We start from the raw sequence: 19,100 nt of genomic DNA, 5'->3' as shown, positions 1-19,100 counted from the left end.
TGTGGGAGGCAGCAGTTACAAACTACTGGTCTCTGCAGCCACAGCAGGCGCTGCGATTCTTCACCCCAGAAGGCGCATTGCGTTGTCTCGAGACAGATGGATGCCAACAACAGGGAGGGAAAACAGGTGCTTATGGATTTCGACTCCCATCATCCCCAGTCAGCATCAGCAAGAATTAAGGATTACGTGAAATGTAGTCCCAACAGCCTCTAGAAGGTAACAGTATCCCCATAGCGGCTGTTAAAAGATCTACAGTAGTGGAGGGAAACCACTGACTGCTCCACGGTACTCAGATTATCACTTCTGAATGTTTGTATTTGGCTTTGTCCCCACACATCATTGACTTTAGAAAAAAAAAGTCAACAATCTCAAGTTGTATATTTGTATGTAACTGTTACACTGATTAAGATGAGGGTTGGGCTTTGTTGTTTTTAACATTATCAGATTAACCTTTCTATGAACACAGTACGGAGGGGAGGGGGGTTGGGGCTCCATCACTATTTTGCTGAGTCCATCTTTCAGCCAAACACAAGAAGCTTGCTGGCAGTAAGCAAGGCTGAAGTGTGGATCTGGCTTCAGCGAGGAGGAGGAGGAGGAACAGATTTACTTTCACTGGATTACCTAGTTTGGCAGTGCACAGATGAGACAGAGGAAAGAAAGAACAGTTGTTATTGGGACTACTGGTGAGATGGACTTAATTCTGGGCAATTCTCTCTCTCTCTCTCTCTCTCTCTCACACACACACACACACACACACACACACACACACACACAGTGCCTGTAATCTTCAGACTTCATTGTTAGGATTGTTACAAACCAAAATGTTTATAAGTAAACAGCGAGCAAGCCTTCGGGTTCTCCAGAACTCTTCATCACACTGGATGTGTGGCAAAATCCCTAACCCTAACTCTGCTGCATTTGAAAGTGTTCCCTCCTCCCACAAATCTAATGCAGAAGTGCAGACAGATACCCACATGCATCTTAGTAGTCGATCCCTGACTACCTCACGTGGCTTGTTGTCCGGTGCTAGAATGTCTGTAATATGGGAACAAACACCATGGGCGCTGTTTAGTGTGTTAGGGATAAAATGTCCCCCTTTCAGGTTTTCGGTCGAAGCTCATTCTTCCAGAGTTTCTCTTCAGTTGTGTCTAGAATATATTGTTTTACTTTACCTGCTTTCCCCACTAAAAGTCACCAGGAGAAACAATGCAGCTGAGTGGAGCCAGTTTTCCCTCTGGTTGGTGTAGTGGAGGCTCCAGTCTGGGCCTTTCATTTTCTTGTGCGGCAGCCAGAATCTCCCACGGCTCCAAAGGTTGAGCTCAGAAGGGCCCACTTTGCACACGAACATCATTCATTTTCCCGGGCAGAATATGGGGGGTGGGGGAAATAGGGCATACAAGCACAATGCAGGGCTTACCTCCTGACTGAGCAATTCATAGAACTGTAGAGTTGGAAGGGACCCCCAAGGGTCATCCAGTCCAACCCGCTACATGCAAGGTGATCAACTGCACTCCCGTTTGCAATTTATGGTCAGATTGGACACATCTTCACAGAACGAGAGTTGCACCAGCTCCATGCCAGTGTGCGGGGTGCGCTGAGTCCAGAGATTCCCAGCTACTGCCACGACCAGCTTCCCACTTGACAAAACTTTTAATTTCCCAGGGAGGGGGAAAGGAGAGCTCAATGCTTTAAACTACTGTAGATCTGGAATGAGCAAAAACTGTGTATAACAGCTACTGCTTACTGGGACTGTTGCAAAATAATAAAATAAAAATAAAAATAAAATAAGTGGTGTGAGCTAGTTGCACATCAGCAAGGCCAAGAGGGGGTCTAGTTGTGAAGTGAAGCTGGTCTAATTATCTAGCTTTGAAGATAGCATGGAAAATAACTTGTATAAGGGCCACTTCATATGTTACATTTTCTACTGGTAGGAAGATGCACACACATTTACAGCAGCACAAGTATGTCCCCAGACAACTTCTGAAAGTTTTGCTGGCCATAAGAAGTTACTCTGCTAATGCGTAGGAGAGTCTAGTCCACTCCAGGATTGGAATATTTTTTTGGAAACCAACTTGGCAATAGAATACGTACAGCCATCCATCAATACAATTTTTATATAAACGTAATACCCAAGGACCGCTGATGGTTTACTGAAGATTTGTAAGACTAGTTTTTTTTTAACTCCAGGACAACCAGTTGCATCAAGCAAACAGCTCAGTCTTTGAGCCACTCTCCTTAATATGTGCTCCACTTAAGGTTTTCATACCCAACATCAAATCCTGTGTGTATGACTCAACAGATTTTATCAACAAGCTGATGACCATTAATGGTGAACAGGGAAAAGGATATTTTGGAAACCTTTGAAGTGAGATCTTTATAGAGCAGCACTCTTCAACAAGCAGCAGCCTTGGAAGCAACGGAGAACAGCCTTAAAAACAGTCAGGAGAATGTACATTTCATCTTATCATTGGCAGAAAATGGAAATGCTATTCAGTGCTATTTTTCCAGAAAGAGAGGTGCTGGAACTCACCATTAATGCCTCCCTTGTTCTCTTACAATGGCAATGGCGCCCACCTGAGAGGGGCAGGAACTGGGTTCTGGCGAGTTCTGGCTGGAAAAAAGCCCTGCTTCCATTCTATATAAACAAGCTTGAAATGAGGCATACTAGTTTTCCTGCTAATCTACACCAGCTTTTGCCAACCTGGTGCCCTCTAGATGTTTTGCCCTAGGACTTCCATCAGCCTCAATCAGCACCAAGATTCCTCAATTCTCTGGTGGCAATACAGGCGATATATACACATATTTACTTTGTGGCAAGGAAACAAAGCAGTTCTGGTAGCTTTCAGAGACTTCTCTCTCCAGTATTGAGCTGGCCTTTTTAAAAATAATAATAATGAATGAATGAATGATGACATGAGAAATATGAATTAGCTTGACATTTTGGTATAAAAATAAGCCCTCCCATGGTGTATATGTAAATCCACCGACAGTTCTCACTCCCTCTGAATACAAGGGAAAATTTGACCTTCTATAACAGGCTTCCTCAACCTCGGCCCTCCAGATGTTTTTGGCCTACAACTCCCATGATCCCTAGCTAGCAGGACCAGTGGTCAGGGATGATGGGAACTGTAGTCTCAAAACATCTGGAGGGCCGAGGTTGAGGAAACCTATTCTATAATTTACCTTATGGAGAAATCTGATGCCTTAGGAAGACCTCTTCCAACTTAAGATGGAATCCTCTGGAGTTACAGAATTGTTTAGTCTCCAAGGAATACTGGCTGCATTTCTCTGTAACTGGTGCCATTAGCTATGGTCAGTGAAATTAGCTACAGCACTCAGCCTGAGCACTCCAGCTTTGTTCCTTCCTGCGAGAAACAAACCATGAAGCAACTGACTGGGCATCAGGGCCCATGAGGCGGAGTGAAGCAGCCCACCTTGGTGGCAGAATCTCATGGGGTGGTGCCCCCTGCCACTGGGATTGTATGGCGGTGGCTTCTGACGAGATGTCACCAGAAGCGGCCACCATGTGACTCAATTAAGTGAGGCTTTGGCGAGGGGGGGGGCACCTTTCCATTTCACCTGAGGTGGCAAAACTGGACGGGCCGCTCCTGCTTAGCACTGCATCCAGACTAGCTAGCGCTAGTGGTTTTTCTCCTGAACAAGCTATGGTCAGGAAGCCAAGGCTCATTGGGAGAAACAAACCAAGAAAACCAAGTTGTTTCCCTTAGGGAGGGGAGCATGCTCCATCTGCATGTGACAGCTAAATTATCTAACAATGGTTAATAGCTCGTTATGTCTGAACCATTGTTTATGACATCAGGGTATCATGGCCATGTATTCCTCACTTGCCTCCTGTCACCTGCTGGCTTCCACCTGCAGAGCCTGGCATTAAGCCAGAGTTCTCCTGTTCAGACATAATCGGGAACTCTGGCTTATTGGTTTATGAAGTTGTAAACAAGCCTGTCCAACATGATTTAGAGATGAATTTAATTCTTTCCAACACAGCAAGGCCAGATCAACCAACTAGGTGACAAGCAAACGCTAACGACTAAAGAAGTCATAAAGAGTGAGCTGGCATGGTGTTTACCTGAAAGATAGAAGTGGAAACTAAACCTATTGTCCTTTCGATAACAAGAAGTAGTTGCAGGGGCAGCAGAGGAGAGTTGCTCACTCGTCGCAATGTTAAACTAAAAACCAGAAAAATGTTGGAAAGCCAGTAGCTAAGATGAGAGTTTCAACTTCGGCTGTTAAAAAAAAAAGTATTACAGAAATCTAAACTGCACCTGAACAACAGTCCAGACGACCACAGAGAGTGTTCCCTCAACCCGATGAAATAAGGACAAAAGTACAAACATGCTCTTTATTCTCACAAAAAATATATACAAAAAAAATATATTTAAATTTGGGAATGCAACAGGCAAGTCTTTTCCTCCATAATATCCTACAATTTGCAGCCGACTAGAACTCAGGGTTGTTGGCACTTCTTGAGTGCTGCATGGATAGCCTTGTATTTCTGTTGCAACTCTTCAAGTTTTGAAGCTGGAAAAGTAAAACACTGGCTAGTTATGGTAGTGACTACAAGAGGCACAGGGGTCCTGAAGTCATTGGCTCCCCACCCCCTTTTACTTTTGAGCCAGGCAGCCTCTCGCTTCTTGTTGTTCTTCACACTGCTGCTATGGAAGCTGCTAGGCTATGCTTAGAAGGGGCATGAAGGAACTGACTGGCTGGATGCCACTACCTGGCCAATACCCAATGCACCTGAGCCTTCTTCCTTGTAGCTCTAAAGGCAGATTTTTAGCTCCCCCAAAATGCCAACTTCCTGAAAGAGCTAGATCTTTTTTTCACAGGATTAGGCTAGGATGGAAGGAACGTTGAGCTCAGAAAGCATCCCAGTCACAAATCACATCCCCCCCCCCCACTGTGACCTCTCCTTGGATTTAAGCAGCAATGGAGTTTCTCTATTAGCACTGCAGCTGGGAGCCATTCCAACCTGCAGGAGAAGACTGGAATGCTATATAGGCAAGGCTCTGTGCCAAGGGCTGCAGGGACAACCAAGCATGCAGGCATATTAAGAACTTGTTGAATCCACTTCATGGTTCCTAGAGAGCTCGAGTTTCTGCATTTTATTCTGTTTTTACTGTGTACAACACTACAGTGGCTTCATGCTGTGAAGCAGTCTATAAATCTATATAACAGTAATAATGATATACACCAATAAACCATCTCCTCTTGGTCATAGTACTCACACAGTGTGGCTTTGGCACTGCCGCTCCAAAACCTTTTCCCCTGCTGCTTCTGTTTCACGGTGTTCACGATGCACTCTGAAGTTTCGTTAACCTGGAGCAAAGCCTGCAGCTCCTGGAGGCAGGAGCGTTGATGAAAGCAAAGAGCCTGATCAGCTGCATCATCTCACTAGCCTGGTGTCCTAATCACTAGTAACAGTCTAATATTGTGTTCCAGATTCCAGGATTAAAGGTGAGTTGGGGTGGAGGAAAGACCAGCCCCCACATCATCTAACCAGCCTTCTAACTCACATGCTCATCTAGGGCTAATTTCACGAGGAGAGCAGTCCATTACATGAGCCCCTACCTGCAGACTGAAGTGGTACAACTTAGAAATAGGTCTTACCGACTTAATGAACACCAGACCTAGGAAAAGTACAAAAGCCCTGGGGGAAACAGCGGGGTGATTGCTAGGAAACCAACTGTGGCATGCTTTAGCTATTCCTATTATTACTACTCCACTCATCATTTCCCTAAATATCGGAGCCCTTGGGCATCATTTGAGAACTAAAAAGTGCTTCCCTACATTATGGCCACCTGACTGCTCGCCCTTGAGCTCCTTTCCTTTCCTTGCCACCCACCACCCACCTCCAGTCTCACCTGCACACAGAGTTGCAGGCCAAGGTGGACCTCTTGGACAAGGGGGCCAAGGCAGCTCAGCGCAGGAGCTGGCCGCTCACAATGCTGCTGCAGCTCGCGCTCATACACCTGGCTGAAGGCCACAAGCAGCTGGCTGAAATCGGAAGCCATCAGTTTGAGGGTCTGCAGAGCTGTGGCATGGCCAGAGGATGCATCTGCACCAGCCGGATCCCCATGCAGGAAGGAACACTGAAAAGGCACGAGTTTTGTGACTGTTAGAGGAAGCTGGGGCAACACAGATGGGTAGGGTACAAATAATAAAATTAGTATTAAGCCCTTGTACACGCAGGGCAACTGCCTGACTTTACTATGCCCCACCTTCCTTCACTTCAGGGCAAAAAACCCAGCACTGTTAAGCCCTTGCTCCCTTTCCCAAAAAGAGCCTTAGTCCAGATGCGAGTGCAAGGACCAAGGGAAACACAGGTGGTGGGATGAGAAGGGGATGACAACTCTCCTGCCTTCTTTACGGTCATTGTTCAATATGTTCAATAGTGAGCATATCCTTAGCAAAATGTAAATAATCAGAGGATTCCAGACTATAAGGCTTTCTAGCCCAGTCTCCCAACATCCCATCATGAACCATCAGAGGGGGCCACGGACAGCACTGATGCACTTTACAGCTGTGCCAGCAGTCATTAAGCTCCAGGTGACTGGGTGAGCAGCAACCCCTTCTTCACTCACCCTGCTCCCTGCAAGACACCCAGATCAGTCTGCAGGATGCTTACCTCTTTCCTGAGATCTTGTAGAGCTGCCGCCACCTCTTCCAGCTCCTTCGATGCCTCTAGCAGGGTTTCCTCATGAGAAGTCACGGACAGAAGGGACCTTGATAGACACAGGAAGGTAGGTTGGGCATCACGACTCCTGGATTCCACCACTGGTGTCCAAAGGGAAGATACGGCAATAGGGAATGAAGGAGATGGGGGAGCCATGAGGCCTGGGGGGGTCCATCTCATGGGGGCTCCATCCCCACTTCAGGCTTACACTAACCAAGTCTTTCTCTGGTTTGGCCTCTAGTCTCATTCTAGCTTTAGAAACGCGGTGTAAGAACTTGTGGGCTCTTTTCCGCATGCAGGCACTGGCACACAAACCGAGCAGCTCACCTTTCCTGCAGCACATCTTCTCTCGACAGGAGGCCCTTGATGTCCGAAGGCCAGGGATGACACTCTGGGTTCAGCACACTCTGCAAGTAAGGGCTGGTGAACACCTGCTTGATAAATGCCTCATTCTTCCTAGCTATCTCTTGGAAAGATTCCACTGCGCTGGAGGAAGAAGGGGAGGGGTAAGAACTATAGACATGTGACAATGGTAGCACATCCCAGGACAGCTGATCAGGCATCAATCAGGCTGTTCGATTCCTAGCTCTGCTAAGGTGAACAGTGGAGCAAAGAAATCAAGAAAGCTGTGGTTTAACCATATTATTGGAAGGATATGCTGCTTTGCTATAATAAAAGGAAGAAGAGGCTCAGAGCTCCATCTTGGTACCTGGGCCTCCCATGAATTCTGGAGGCTAGCAGAGGATGAATGGCACAAACCACAGCCAGTGCTTAGCACAAAATAGGGCAGCTTCGTGATACCGAGGCAGGGAGGGGGAAGGCACGAGCACAGGAAACAAAGGGAAGGAAGTGGCCTCAAAGCGTGTTAGACCCTAAAACTGGCACACAACACATTTTAGGGGAACCTGATCCAGTTTCTTCAGAGGAACTGCTTAAAAGTTTACAAACAATCTGAAGCAACCTGTTTAGTGCTGGCCCAAGACATCTGAGCTCTGCTTTAGGCCACAAAATCTTCCTCCCCTATGGCTAATAATTTGCGAAATAATCTTACCACACCACCCAAGACATCAAATCCTTACCTTCATCTATTCTCCTCCTACCCCATGGTGCCATATAAAGCAGGTCACTTCCCCCTGCAGCCCTATTCAGCCTGACAAGAGGCATCCCTGGGTGTTTGGAGCCAAGCACTAGAAATGCTTCTAGTCCTCATGGTTACAGAGAAAGACTGATAGAAGTGTGGTGCGCTGAAGGCCTTAGGAATCAGGGGGAGGTGTTGTTGCTGGGTTGCCAGTATGTATGATATGTCCAGGATTCTAACCACAGTTCCCCAGCTCCTGTCCATCTGCAACTCTGCCCCAAATATTTAATTCCTCATTCCCTGGTCCACTATTTAAACAAAATACCCACAGCACTTGGAAGTTTGACCACAAAATATCCAGGACTAACTTGCCAAGGACACACTTGTGATGTGCTGATTTAATCCAAGTTTCAGAACCTGCTGGCATCTTATCAGGCACAGAACTCTATACCCTTTGCCAACTAATTCAATCCTGCTCAGCAAGATTGACAGTAAAGCTAAATACCCCACAAAGGCCATCAATCCAATAGATCTCTCTAGCACAGGGGTCCCCAAACTAAGGCCCGGGGGCCAGATGTGGCCCAATCGCCTTCTAAATGCGGCCCACGGACAGTCCGGGAATCAGCGTGTTTTTACATGAGTAGAATGTGTCCTTTTATATAAAATGCATCTCTGGGTTATTTGTGGGGCATAGGAATTCGTTCATATTTTTTTTCAAAATATAGTCCGCCCCCCCCCCCCAAGGTCTCAGGGATAGTGGACCGGCCCCCTGCTAAAAAAGTTTGCTGACCCCTGATCTAGCATAACAGTTACCAGATTCATCAGTTTGGCAAGGGAGATTCCAATCCTCTTTGTGCTTGAAAAACCTCTCTCACCTGAGTGCTTGAGCAGGAATCACAGCCACTAGTTGTTCCAGGAAGTGGAGCTGCTCCTGCGCAGAGACCTTTCCCTGTAAAAATATCACACACAAACACAGAGCTCTCCAGTTATGGGGTGTGTGTGTGAGGGTGGCAGCATTAACAACGACAAAGACTAAACTGCAATTGATACAACACAAAAAGTAGGGGTCATTTGGGCTGTGTCATTTGGAATATGGTTTTTGAGAAAGGAAACAGGAATACCCATCTATTGTAGCATGACATTCAGCATAGTTGCTACAAGGAGGAAAGAACTTGGAGACTAGCCCTGCTGGGACAGGCAGGCAGGCAGGCAGAGGGTCTGCATGGAATGGACTTCCTTGGAAGGTGGTGGACTCTCCTTCACAGGAAGTTTTTAAGCAGAGGTTGGCTGGCCATCTGTCATGGATGCTTTAGTTGAGATTCCTGCATTGCAGGGGGTTGGACTAGAGGAGCCTTGGAGTCTCATCCAGCTCTACCATCTTATTATTCTACTCCAGCATTGCATCGAACTGTTGCCTGTTAAGAGGCCTCCAGAGGCTGCCATGGGCAGGGCACCCCCACAACCATGTGTTCCCCACATTCAGCAACTTGTATACAGAGGGTCACATTTCAAAGGCTCTAGGAAAGGAAAGCCAGGAGGAAAGGATCAAGCGGACATGTTACCCCCTTAGTCTTTTTTCATACTAGAACCTGAACTTTCAAAAACAGTTAAAAATGATCTCAGGAAGGGGAACTGTTCACCACATTCAGTGCAAGCAAATCAAGCTGCAGCAGTCTCGAAATTAGGGGGCAGCGGTTTAAAATTTTAAAAGGGGAGGGGATCCTGAGGGAACAGTTAAGCAATGGAATAAGATGCCTATGAAGGGACAGTCTCATTCTCCAGAAATCCCCCCAGTGCTTACCTCAATGAGATCCAAGTCACTGGCTCGACAGAGCATCAGGTGATATCCCAAGTTTGCCATTGCTGTCAGGATAGAAGAAGTTTTAGGTAAATAGCTTGAGCCACTCATATGCATGTCTTTCCCCTAGATTTCAATATGGTCTGGAGCACCTGTACTGTTTTATTTTTTTGAAGAAACCATCAACTTCCGAAGAAGAAGAAGAAGAAGAAGAAGAAGAAGAAGAAGAAGAAGAAGAAGAGTTTGGATTTGATATCCCGCTTTATCACTACCCGAAGGAGTCTCAAAGGAGCTAACATTCTCCTTTCCCTTCCTCCCCCACAACAAACACTCTGTGAGGTGAGTGGGGCTGGGAGATTTCAAAGAAGTGTGACTAGCCCAAGGTCACCCAGCAGCTGCATGTGGAGGAGAGGGGACGTGAACCCGGTTCACCAGATTACAAATCTACCGCTCTTAACCACTGCACCACACTGGCAATATGCTCCAAAGTCCCATCCTCAATGCAGCTTGTGAAGCACTTTGGGCATTCTGAAGTCCCCTCGCACAGGTCAGACCACTGGCCAATCTAACATGGCATTCCTACTCTGGTTTTCCTTTCACACATCTGGTGCTAATGGAAGATACCAGGGACTGAAGTTCCCAAGAACTGGGATTTTGATGAAAGTCATCATTCCTGCAACTGCTTCACCACACTGTCTACATTCAGACCCCATTTCAGCATGCTTATAGGACTATGCTAGTTGATCCATGAATCCTTTGTTTCCTGTGGAGAAAATGATGATCCTCCTTTGGCTCACTGTTGAGGCTCATGCTACAGGCAACGGGGCAGAAGCATCTGTTCAATCAGATAGGAAGCAGGTGGTGGTGGTGGTAAATTTTAGAGCAGCAGGAGACGGTTAAGAGGCCTGGATGCTCCCCACATCTGTGGGTTTACTTCCCCATAGTCTATCACCAGAACTCAATTTCTCTCTCTGTTAGGCTCAGATACCAGAAATGAACCTGGTGGAAATGAAAGTGGCAAGGGCAGAGGTAAATGATGGGGCTGAATCTTCCACTATGTCATGAAGTTTGAGACTAGGAGAGAAAAGGCAATCTCTGAAAGGAGGCCCAAGCATTTCCAGGTGATGTGAAAGCTCAGCTTTCAGCCTCCCAGCAGCTGGTCTGCTATGCATTTGCAGTGGGCTGCAGGCTTGCCCACAAGTATTGATTTGATGTCGCTGAGTGGCAGTGAAATAGTATTTTATATATATATATATATATATATATATATATATATATATATATATATATATATATATGGACAAGGGAACTATCATCCTTCCAACATTTTGCTTTATCTTTGCTTACTTTGGTATGAATGAGTGAAAAAGAGAGAGAAGGTAGGCTGATTTAGAAATCTGCAAGGGAGAGAGCAACTGATTTCAGTTAACTGAAATCACTTCACAAAAATTTCTAATTTTTACATCTTCCTAAGCAGAAGTGCGTATCAGTTGTCAGATGAGTGCATTTTGATTTACAGCTAAAGATGTAGAAGGTCTCAGTCCCCAGCATCTCCAGGCAAAGCTGGCAATTTTCACAGTCTGAAACTCTGGGGAGTCACAGCCAGTCAGTGAAGACAATACTAATCTAGGTGAGTTAAAGAATCAACTCAGTACCAGGCCACTTCCTCTACCCTACCTAGAAGGTATGTTTAACTGGTACATAAAACACAGCATTGAGCAAGACCTTCTTTTTGCTTGTTAAGAGTTCTGGGGGATGTACTGTTCCAAGACTCACAACCCCACAGTTTAAGAAATCCTCCTCATAGCCTTATAATCCAATGAGAAGACTAGATGGAATCCAGCTCTAGTCAGATTTATCTGGCCATCTGTAAATAAAGTTAGTTCTACATTCCATTACACTCTAGTGTGACCAAAAACAGAGCTCAGGAGGAGGTTGTGCTTCTCATCTCTGTCTGCAATATAGACAGTGGCTGGCTTGGTTTTCAGTTGTTTCCATGGAGTTCTATGGGACAAGCTAAACAAGCAGGAATCTAGGATAGAAGTGACAGAAGAGCTGTGCTGCCTCGCCCCCATCTGCGGTCATCAGGAGCAGGTTTAATTTCCATTTCTATAGCTGTCCCAAATGCTATCACTTTATTCCCCTCGCTAAAGAGTAAATATTAGCCATGCATTTAGATGGAGCAAATAACAGGTTGGAATAACAACTGCCAATCACACCCAACATTGCTTGACCTTGACCTTAGAGTGAAACAACTTTTGCTGGCACAACAGGACATGCTGCTCAGTGCTACTGTGAATACAACCCAAGGAGATTATAGGCAAATACAATTTGTGCCTGCATACAGAGCACAGTGATGCACTGAAACTCTCCCCCACCTCTTCCCCCGTCAGGCTCCCTGTAACGTGCAGGTCCTCTGAACACATACATGCCCACACACAAAGGCAAACACATTTCAATACGGTTCCCTTTGAATGACAACTATTACATGCTTGTCCTTCCAACAAAAGCACAACATGTACCTTTTATCTTCAAATCTGACTGCGATTCCCCAAGAGATGACAACTGCTTTCGGTGGGCTGGAGACACACTGCAAGGAAGAACAAAACAAAGTGAGGGCCACAGTTGTGGATTCAAACTACAAGAAAGAAGATTCCACCTAAACATTAGGAAGAACTTCCTGACAGTGAGAGCTGTTCGACAGTGGAATTTGCTACCAAGGAGTGTGGTGGAGTCTCCTTCTTTGGAGGTCTTTAAGCGGAGGCTTGACAGCCATCTGTCAGGAATGCTTTGATGGTGTTTCCTGCTTGGCAGGGGGTTGGACTAGATGGCCCTTGTGGTCTCTTCCAACTCTAGGATTCTATGATTCTAACTTTGTTGATAAGCTGCAGAATGGAACCAGATCTGCTCCAAATTTGGCTTCAGCAATACAGCTGCAGTTGGTCCTGAGAAGCCAGACAAATTACTCCAGCCCTCTACAAATAACAAATTAACTCTAATTATTGAGAGGTGGGCAGTTAAAAACTACTACTACTACTGACTATGCTTGAGAAAGCAAAAAAATACAGAACTATGTAGAAAATAGGAGATTCTGACTAAACACAAGGAAGAACTTTCTGGCCGTAAGAGCTGTTTGACAGTGGAAGAGGCTTCCTCAGAAGGTGGTGGCCTCTCCTTCCTCAGTGGGTTTAAAGCAGAGGATAGATGACAATCTGTCAGGGATATTTTAGTTAAGATTCCTGCATTGCAGGGGGTTGGACTAGATGACCCTCAGGGGAACCTTCCAACTCTACAATTCTCTGATTCTAAGATTCTTTCAGAATCAGATCAATACTGACGGAGGCGATGATGATGATTTTCTAAAGTGCCTTCATAACAAAAAACTGTATGTAAACCTGGCCCTGCTCACAATTTGATGGGGGTTAGTGCAGAAACATAACGACAGGAAAAGTAGAATGGTACACAGTATGGAAAAAAGCGCCAACAGCAAAGGGACAAGAACTACAAAAAATTCCCAGGTTGCTCAAAGATCCATTTCCCTACTGTGCTGCACAGCAGCTTGTGGCTAGTAAGTTGTTGCTTGGCAAGTATAGTATATAGTATATGTCATGGACTGGCTGGAAGCAGAGGAATGGTGGGAGGCACCAGCTTGGGAACCCCCAGGGGAAGAAGGCTGAGAGCCAGGGGAGCGGTGGTGGGATGACGATGAGGGGTCAGAGGGAGAGGAGGGAGAAGACTTGGAGAAGGAGGTGGCAGAAGCTGAAGAGGCAACACGGTTTAGTGAGCAGGAAGAGGCTGTGGCAGAGAGCAGTCCAGAAGCAGAGGCAGGTCAAGAAGCAAAGTGGAGGCAGGCTGCTGAAGAAGCCAGGGGGGCTCCCCCTCCTGCTGTGACCAGCTCTCCTCCCCCTGGTCTCCCAGAACACAAAGAGGAAGGAAGAGGGCAAAGCAAAGAGAGACAAGATGGAGGAGTCAGAGAGCAGTGGGAAGGCAGAGATCTTCAGTCCTCGCAACTGCCTCATTGGGGCAAGACCTACTGGGAAGAGTGCGCTGATCACTAGGCCTGAGCTGTTTTGGTTTCTTTGAATAAAGAGTTGACTATGAACACCAGGTGTTTTATTGCTGACCTGCTCCTGACTCCGGCTTGTGACAGCTGACAGTACAGAATAGTATAGTATAGTATAGTATAGTGCAGGCATCCCCAACCTTCGGCCCTCCAGATGTTTTGGACTACAATTTCCATCATCCCTGACCACTGGTCCTGTTAGCTAGGGATCATGGGAGTTGTAGGCCAAAACATCTGGAGGGCTGCAGGTTGGAGATGCCTGGTATAGTGCATTAAAACTCACTCAAGTCATGGTACTATCACAATCACAGTACTATCACGATTCTGCTAACTTATGCTCAACACCGTTTTGCAGTAGAAATAGAGAATATTGTATATTTTAAAGCAAAAATAAAAGGTGTACCTGTAACCATGTACATGTCTGTCCTCTACCTATAAGAGATCTTAAAAAACAAGAATGACTGACCAGTCATTAGCCACAGTAAGCCCAGCCAATGCTAAGCCTGTTCAGGGCTGCCCTCACTATCTGTTGCTCTCTGAGTGGTCATTTTGGGGGTACTTGGACTTTGGCCTAGCTGCAAAAGTGGTGTTAGATATGTAAATGAAGAACAAAAGCTGTTTTTGCTTCAAGCTACAGATTTCCATTAGGAGCCAAGCATTGCTCAGGGAAGCTGATCCTGTCTGTCTAGGACAGGGGTCAGCAAACCTTTTCAGCAGGGGGCCAGTCCACTGTCCCTCAGACCTTGTGGGGGGCTGGACTATATTTTGAAAAAAAATGTGAACGAATTCCTATGCCCCACATATAACCCAGATATGCATTTGAATAAAAGCACACATTCTACTCATGGAAAAACACCAGGCAGGCCCCACAAATAACCCAGAGATGCATTTTAAATAAAAGGACTCATTCTACTCATGTAAAAACATGCTGATTCCTGGACCGTCCGCGGGCCGCATTTAGAAGGCGATTGGGCCACATCCAGCCCCCGGGCCTTACCGGTAGTTTGGGGACCCCTGATTTGGGACAGTGGTGGCAAACCTATGGCACACATGGCATGCCATCACCCCAGCAGGGCTGTTGCTGAGGGTTGGCAAATTGGGCAGTCACACCCCCCGTCACTGCGGGTGGGAAATGCTCCCTAGAGCGTGCGCCGCTCACAGTGGCAACGGGGAGAGTTGTGTGCCCACCAACCAGCTCCTCCACACACACCGCAATTTGAAACAGACAGGCCAAGCAGGTGAGAGGCAGATAGCTATTTATGTTGTTAGCTGTTATGAAGACAATGAGCAGAAGGCAGATGCACATACGAAATAAAGCCAGCCAGCTACTATTTGTCCCCAAGCAAGTTCAGCTTCCAAAATCAGTATCAGTACCTCTAGCCAACCAGCTCCAAAAATTTAGAATTATAGCATTCTCTTGCAGGACAAATTATTCATATTTTATCTTGATTGTGGTCAGTGCTTCTCTGCAAGGACACTGCAAGAAATCTGTTCTGAGAGGGGCAGTAGTTACACCTTTACTGAAGAATCCTCCTCTCAACTTGGGTGATTTTGGAAATTACAGTTTCAAATCCAACAGTTTTGGCTAAAACAGTTGAGTGAGCAATGATTCCATCTCTTTATGACTTAGGGCTCATCCACTTGACCCACCACTCTCCCCGGGGGTGGGGGGGACCCACTGTTTACCTCTGGATCAGAGCAAAGTCAAGTTGGTTTTCTGTGGAATGTTTATCCTGATTTAGAGCTGAATAACGGGTTGGAAAGGCAAAACCTCCCGGACCTGTGCTTTTCCTTCTCGAGGTGACCTCTGTGGTCTGACACAGCTATTATCCTTTAATACAGGGGTAACCAACATGGTACTCTGCATTATAACACTTCTAATATCTACCTATTGGCCATGCTGGTGGGGTTGGGAGTCCAGCAACATCTGAAGGGCACCATAATGGCTGCCCCTGCGTACACCAATAGCCTGCCTTACCTTCATCAAGGAATGCAAGGTTAGCATTCAGGGGGTTCTTAGGTAAACTCTCATCAAACGGCAAAATATAGTAATAATAATATATTATTTATACCACACTCATTTGGCTGGGTTTATTTATTTATTTAAATTTATTTGTATGTGCGCATGCAGACAATCATTATTGCCCCATATTAAATTGTCGTGTTGGCACTTTGCGATAAATAAGTGGGTTTTAGGTTGCAGTTTGGGCACTAAAACTGCCCAAAAAACTGGTCTCTAAAAGGTTTGTCACCACTGGTCTAGGACAGGGTGTGGCAGGAGAGGATGCAAAGTGTGATGACACACAAGAACAATCAAAGAAACATTTAAACATTTCAGTGTAGTATAGTATCAAAATAATTGTTTTATATTTTCTGAATGCCCTATGGTCATATAATAAAGTAGTTGTGTTCTATAATATAAACCAAGTACAGCTAGGAGTTGTTTCTTTTTGTTTGCCAATGCATTTCTTATCAATAACAAATTCAGTGCGGTGCAAGCAAATTTTTATTCTGAAAGTGTAGCCCAGAGAAAACGTTTGAGAACCACTGGTGTAGAAGTAGGAAGAGAGTGGTAAATGCTAAAGGAATAAAGATCAAGTGCTGATGACCATCACCTGCCGCAAATCCATTCCAGTATGTCCAGGCGATGCGAGGAGGGAGCGCATAGCAACTTCTGCATGTCTTTGGCCTCTGACAGGTAAACACCATCTAGTGCAGGGCAGCCCAGTTCCTGCAAGAGGGCAAGAACAAACTGGGACAGGTGCAGTGCACTCCACTCGCATTCTGCAACACCCTACAATTCTCTGCAAGCCGTGCAGCGCTCATTCCCCCACCTTCATATGCACTCACTGAAGAAAGAAACGATTTTAAACTCCAAGTGATAATAGCCTACTCAGCAAACATACAGGATTGCAAGCGTTCAAAGAATCTCCTGCATGTAAACGAAGTCAGTCTTGTATCTACCAAGCATAGCAGGCGGGAGGTCTTGTTTGCCGGAATCAAATTCCCAGACATCAAGCTTGCATAAAGGGTGGGAAGATCATGTCAGGATCCTTCAGCACCAAATTCCTCAGCCCAAGGTCTGCCCCCACCGCATTCAAGGACACGTGTCCTACTGTGCTCACCCCGGACCCAGATGGTTACCATCTCCTTTTTCAGCCTGTCGGCTTATTTGTGTCTCCAAGTGATGCGATGAGCCAGACCCCCAACATAACGGGAGACACACCTGCCTGCGCTCAGGGCCAGTATCACTCACTGGGCATTGCTCAACCACTTTGCAGAAATACTAATCTGGCTCTCGGGGCCTCCAAGTGTCCCAAGAGGATCATCCCCGCACTTAAGAAGAGGGAGGCTCCGGCCGCCGCCGCCCCCGCCTCGCTCTCTGCTTAGAGAGGCCTCTGCCCCGAGGACGCTCCCGGAATACCTTCAAGCGCCGGAAAAGCGCAGCAGCACCCATCGCCATTTTCCCGCCGAGCGCAAGGCGCCGCCTCCGCTCCGTTCCTATTCGCCGCGGACCCAGGAGCCTCGAAGCTGATTGGAGGCGAGGGCGGAGGGAGGAGGGGGAGGAGGCGGGACGGCCGCGCAGTCGCGTCAGGGGAACCATAACGTTCTGAGCTGTACCAAGCCGTGGACGGCGGGGGGGGGGTGGGGAGGCTGAAAATTAGTTTGCCCCTCCGGAACGCCTTACCCCCCCCCCAACACCCGCACCTCACAAACACTGGGGTTTTTGATGTTGTTTCCGCCGTGTTGTATGTTCCCTCATTGTTCGTTGTGGTTTTTTATGGTTCAGTTTTGAAAATCATACACATGCCTCCCCCCCGCCAGGGAAAAGTAGACGTCGGCTGAGCGCTTGTTGCTTCCCTGCTAGTTTTCCACAAGGTTTTATTATTAATTTATTCACACCCCGCCTTTTCCCTAAGAGGGACTCACTCAAGGTGGCTTACAGATAAAATAAGAACGGCTAAAAACATAGAAAGCAACAGCACAATACAAGTAAACCTCGGTCCAATTTAAATGTGAAATCTGCGTGTTTTTAATCGGTCCTGTCTATGAAAAACATGCAAACAATTACAATAAAAGCAGTGTTCCGTCAGGAGAGGGGGCCCAAAACTACCAGGGAGAAACTACCATTCGTTTGGAAGACATGGCATAAGGCGAACTTGAGTTTCGCAGCCTCCGGCGGGAATCTTGAAGGGACAATGAAGGTCCCGGACTCAATGCCACACACATATTTGGGGTTTTGTTTTTAACCACCCGAGACCAGGGTTCAAACTCAGCCATGAATCTCGCGGGGTGACCCTTGGGCAAGTCACAGTCTCTCAGCCTAGCCTGCCTCACAGGGCTGTTAGGAGGATAAATGGGGAGGGAAGAGAACCAGGCATGCCACCTTGAGCTGCCAGCTTTCTCGGAAGGTGATTGCACAGCGTTAGTTTCCCAAAACTGCATGGGGTCAACCAACTTTTTCAGCAGGGGGCCAGTCCACTGTCCCTCAGACCTTGTGGGGGGCCGGACTATATTTTTTTGGGGGGGGAGAACAAATTCCTATGCCCCACAAATAACCCAGAGATGCATTTTAAATAAAAGGGACGCAGGTGGCACTGTGGGTTAAACCACAGAACCTAGCGCTTGCTGATTGAAAGGTTGGTGGTTCAAATCCATGTGACGGGGTGAGCTCCTGTTGCTTGGTCCCTGCTCCTGCCAACCTAGCAGTTCGAAAGCACATCAAAGTGCAAGTAGATAAATAGGTACCACTCTGGCGGGAATGTAAACGGCATTTCCGTGCGCTGCTCTGGTTCGCCAGAAGCGGCTTAGTCATGCTGTCCACATGACCCGGAAGCTGTACGCTGGCTCCCTCGGCCAGTAAAGCGAAATGAGCGCCGCAACCCCAGAGTTGTCTGCAACTGGACTTAATGGTCAGGGGTCCCTTTACACATTCTACTCATGTAAAAACATGCTTTTTACCGGACTGTCCGTGGGCCGGATTTAGAAGGCTATTGGGCCGGATGCGGCCCCGGGCCTTAGTTTGCCTACCCATGCTCAAAGGTCATTGGCCAACGTGCCAAGGCTTTTTCGGTTCTGAATCTGGAGCACAATCCTTTCCTTTCTCCCAGTCGTATCTGAACCGACTAGCCACCACTGGCTCAACAACCTTCCCCATGTTAAAGATATAAGATTTAATGTGCATAAAATGCAATGTTTGTATGCTTTGTATTTAAAATGCAAAGCAGGAAAGTTTGTATTTGGCGCAGCTGGTTTCACTCTGGCAAATGAGGCAAAAAAGGTTGGATGCCTTTAGGCTAATTGATGACTCATCCTGGAAACTGAGCTGCAATCTCTCAAGCAAATTGTTACTTTGTATCTTGTAACATTTATTAGTAACCATTTTAAGACTGAGCTTCATTAACTGTGAAGCCCAAAATCTGGAATTCCCTTGAAAATGCCAAAGTTTTGCAATTGTTTTGCAGCA

At 46.6% G+C, this 19,100-nt stretch overlaps 1 protein-coding gene across 1 annotated transcript; it reads right to left on the bottom strand.

The window, feature by feature from the left end:
* Positions 1–4,346: 4,346 nt before the first annotated feature.
* Positions 4,347–17,151, bottom strand: HAUS7 (HAUS augmin like complex subunit 7). The gene is made up of 10 exons (XM_033173607.1): positions 17,058–17,151; positions 16,249–16,364; positions 12,093–12,160; positions 9,574–9,635; positions 8,648–8,721; positions 7,022–7,180; positions 6,647–6,743; positions 5,883–6,110; positions 5,247–5,358; positions 4,347–4,539 (listed from the first exon to the last, which is right to left on the bottom strand). Exons 1-10 carry the CDS (start codon positions 17,094–17,096, stop codon positions 4,466–4,468), a joined length of 1,029 nt encoding a protein of 342 aa, XP_033029498.1. The 5' UTR covers positions 17,097–17,151; the 3' UTR covers positions 4,347–4,465.
* Between the last annotated feature and the right edge of the window lie 1,949 nt (positions 17,152–19,100).

This window comes from Lacerta agilis, chromosome 16 (genome assembly GCF_009819535.1).
Source record: "Lacerta agilis isolate rLacAgi1 chromosome 16, rLacAgi1.pri, whole genome shotgun sequence".
In the NCBI taxonomy this organism is placed as follows: Eukaryota; Metazoa; Chordata; class Lepidosauria; order Squamata; family Lacertidae; genus Lacerta; species Lacerta agilis.
This window is presented reverse-complemented; position numbering and strand designations above follow the sequence as displayed.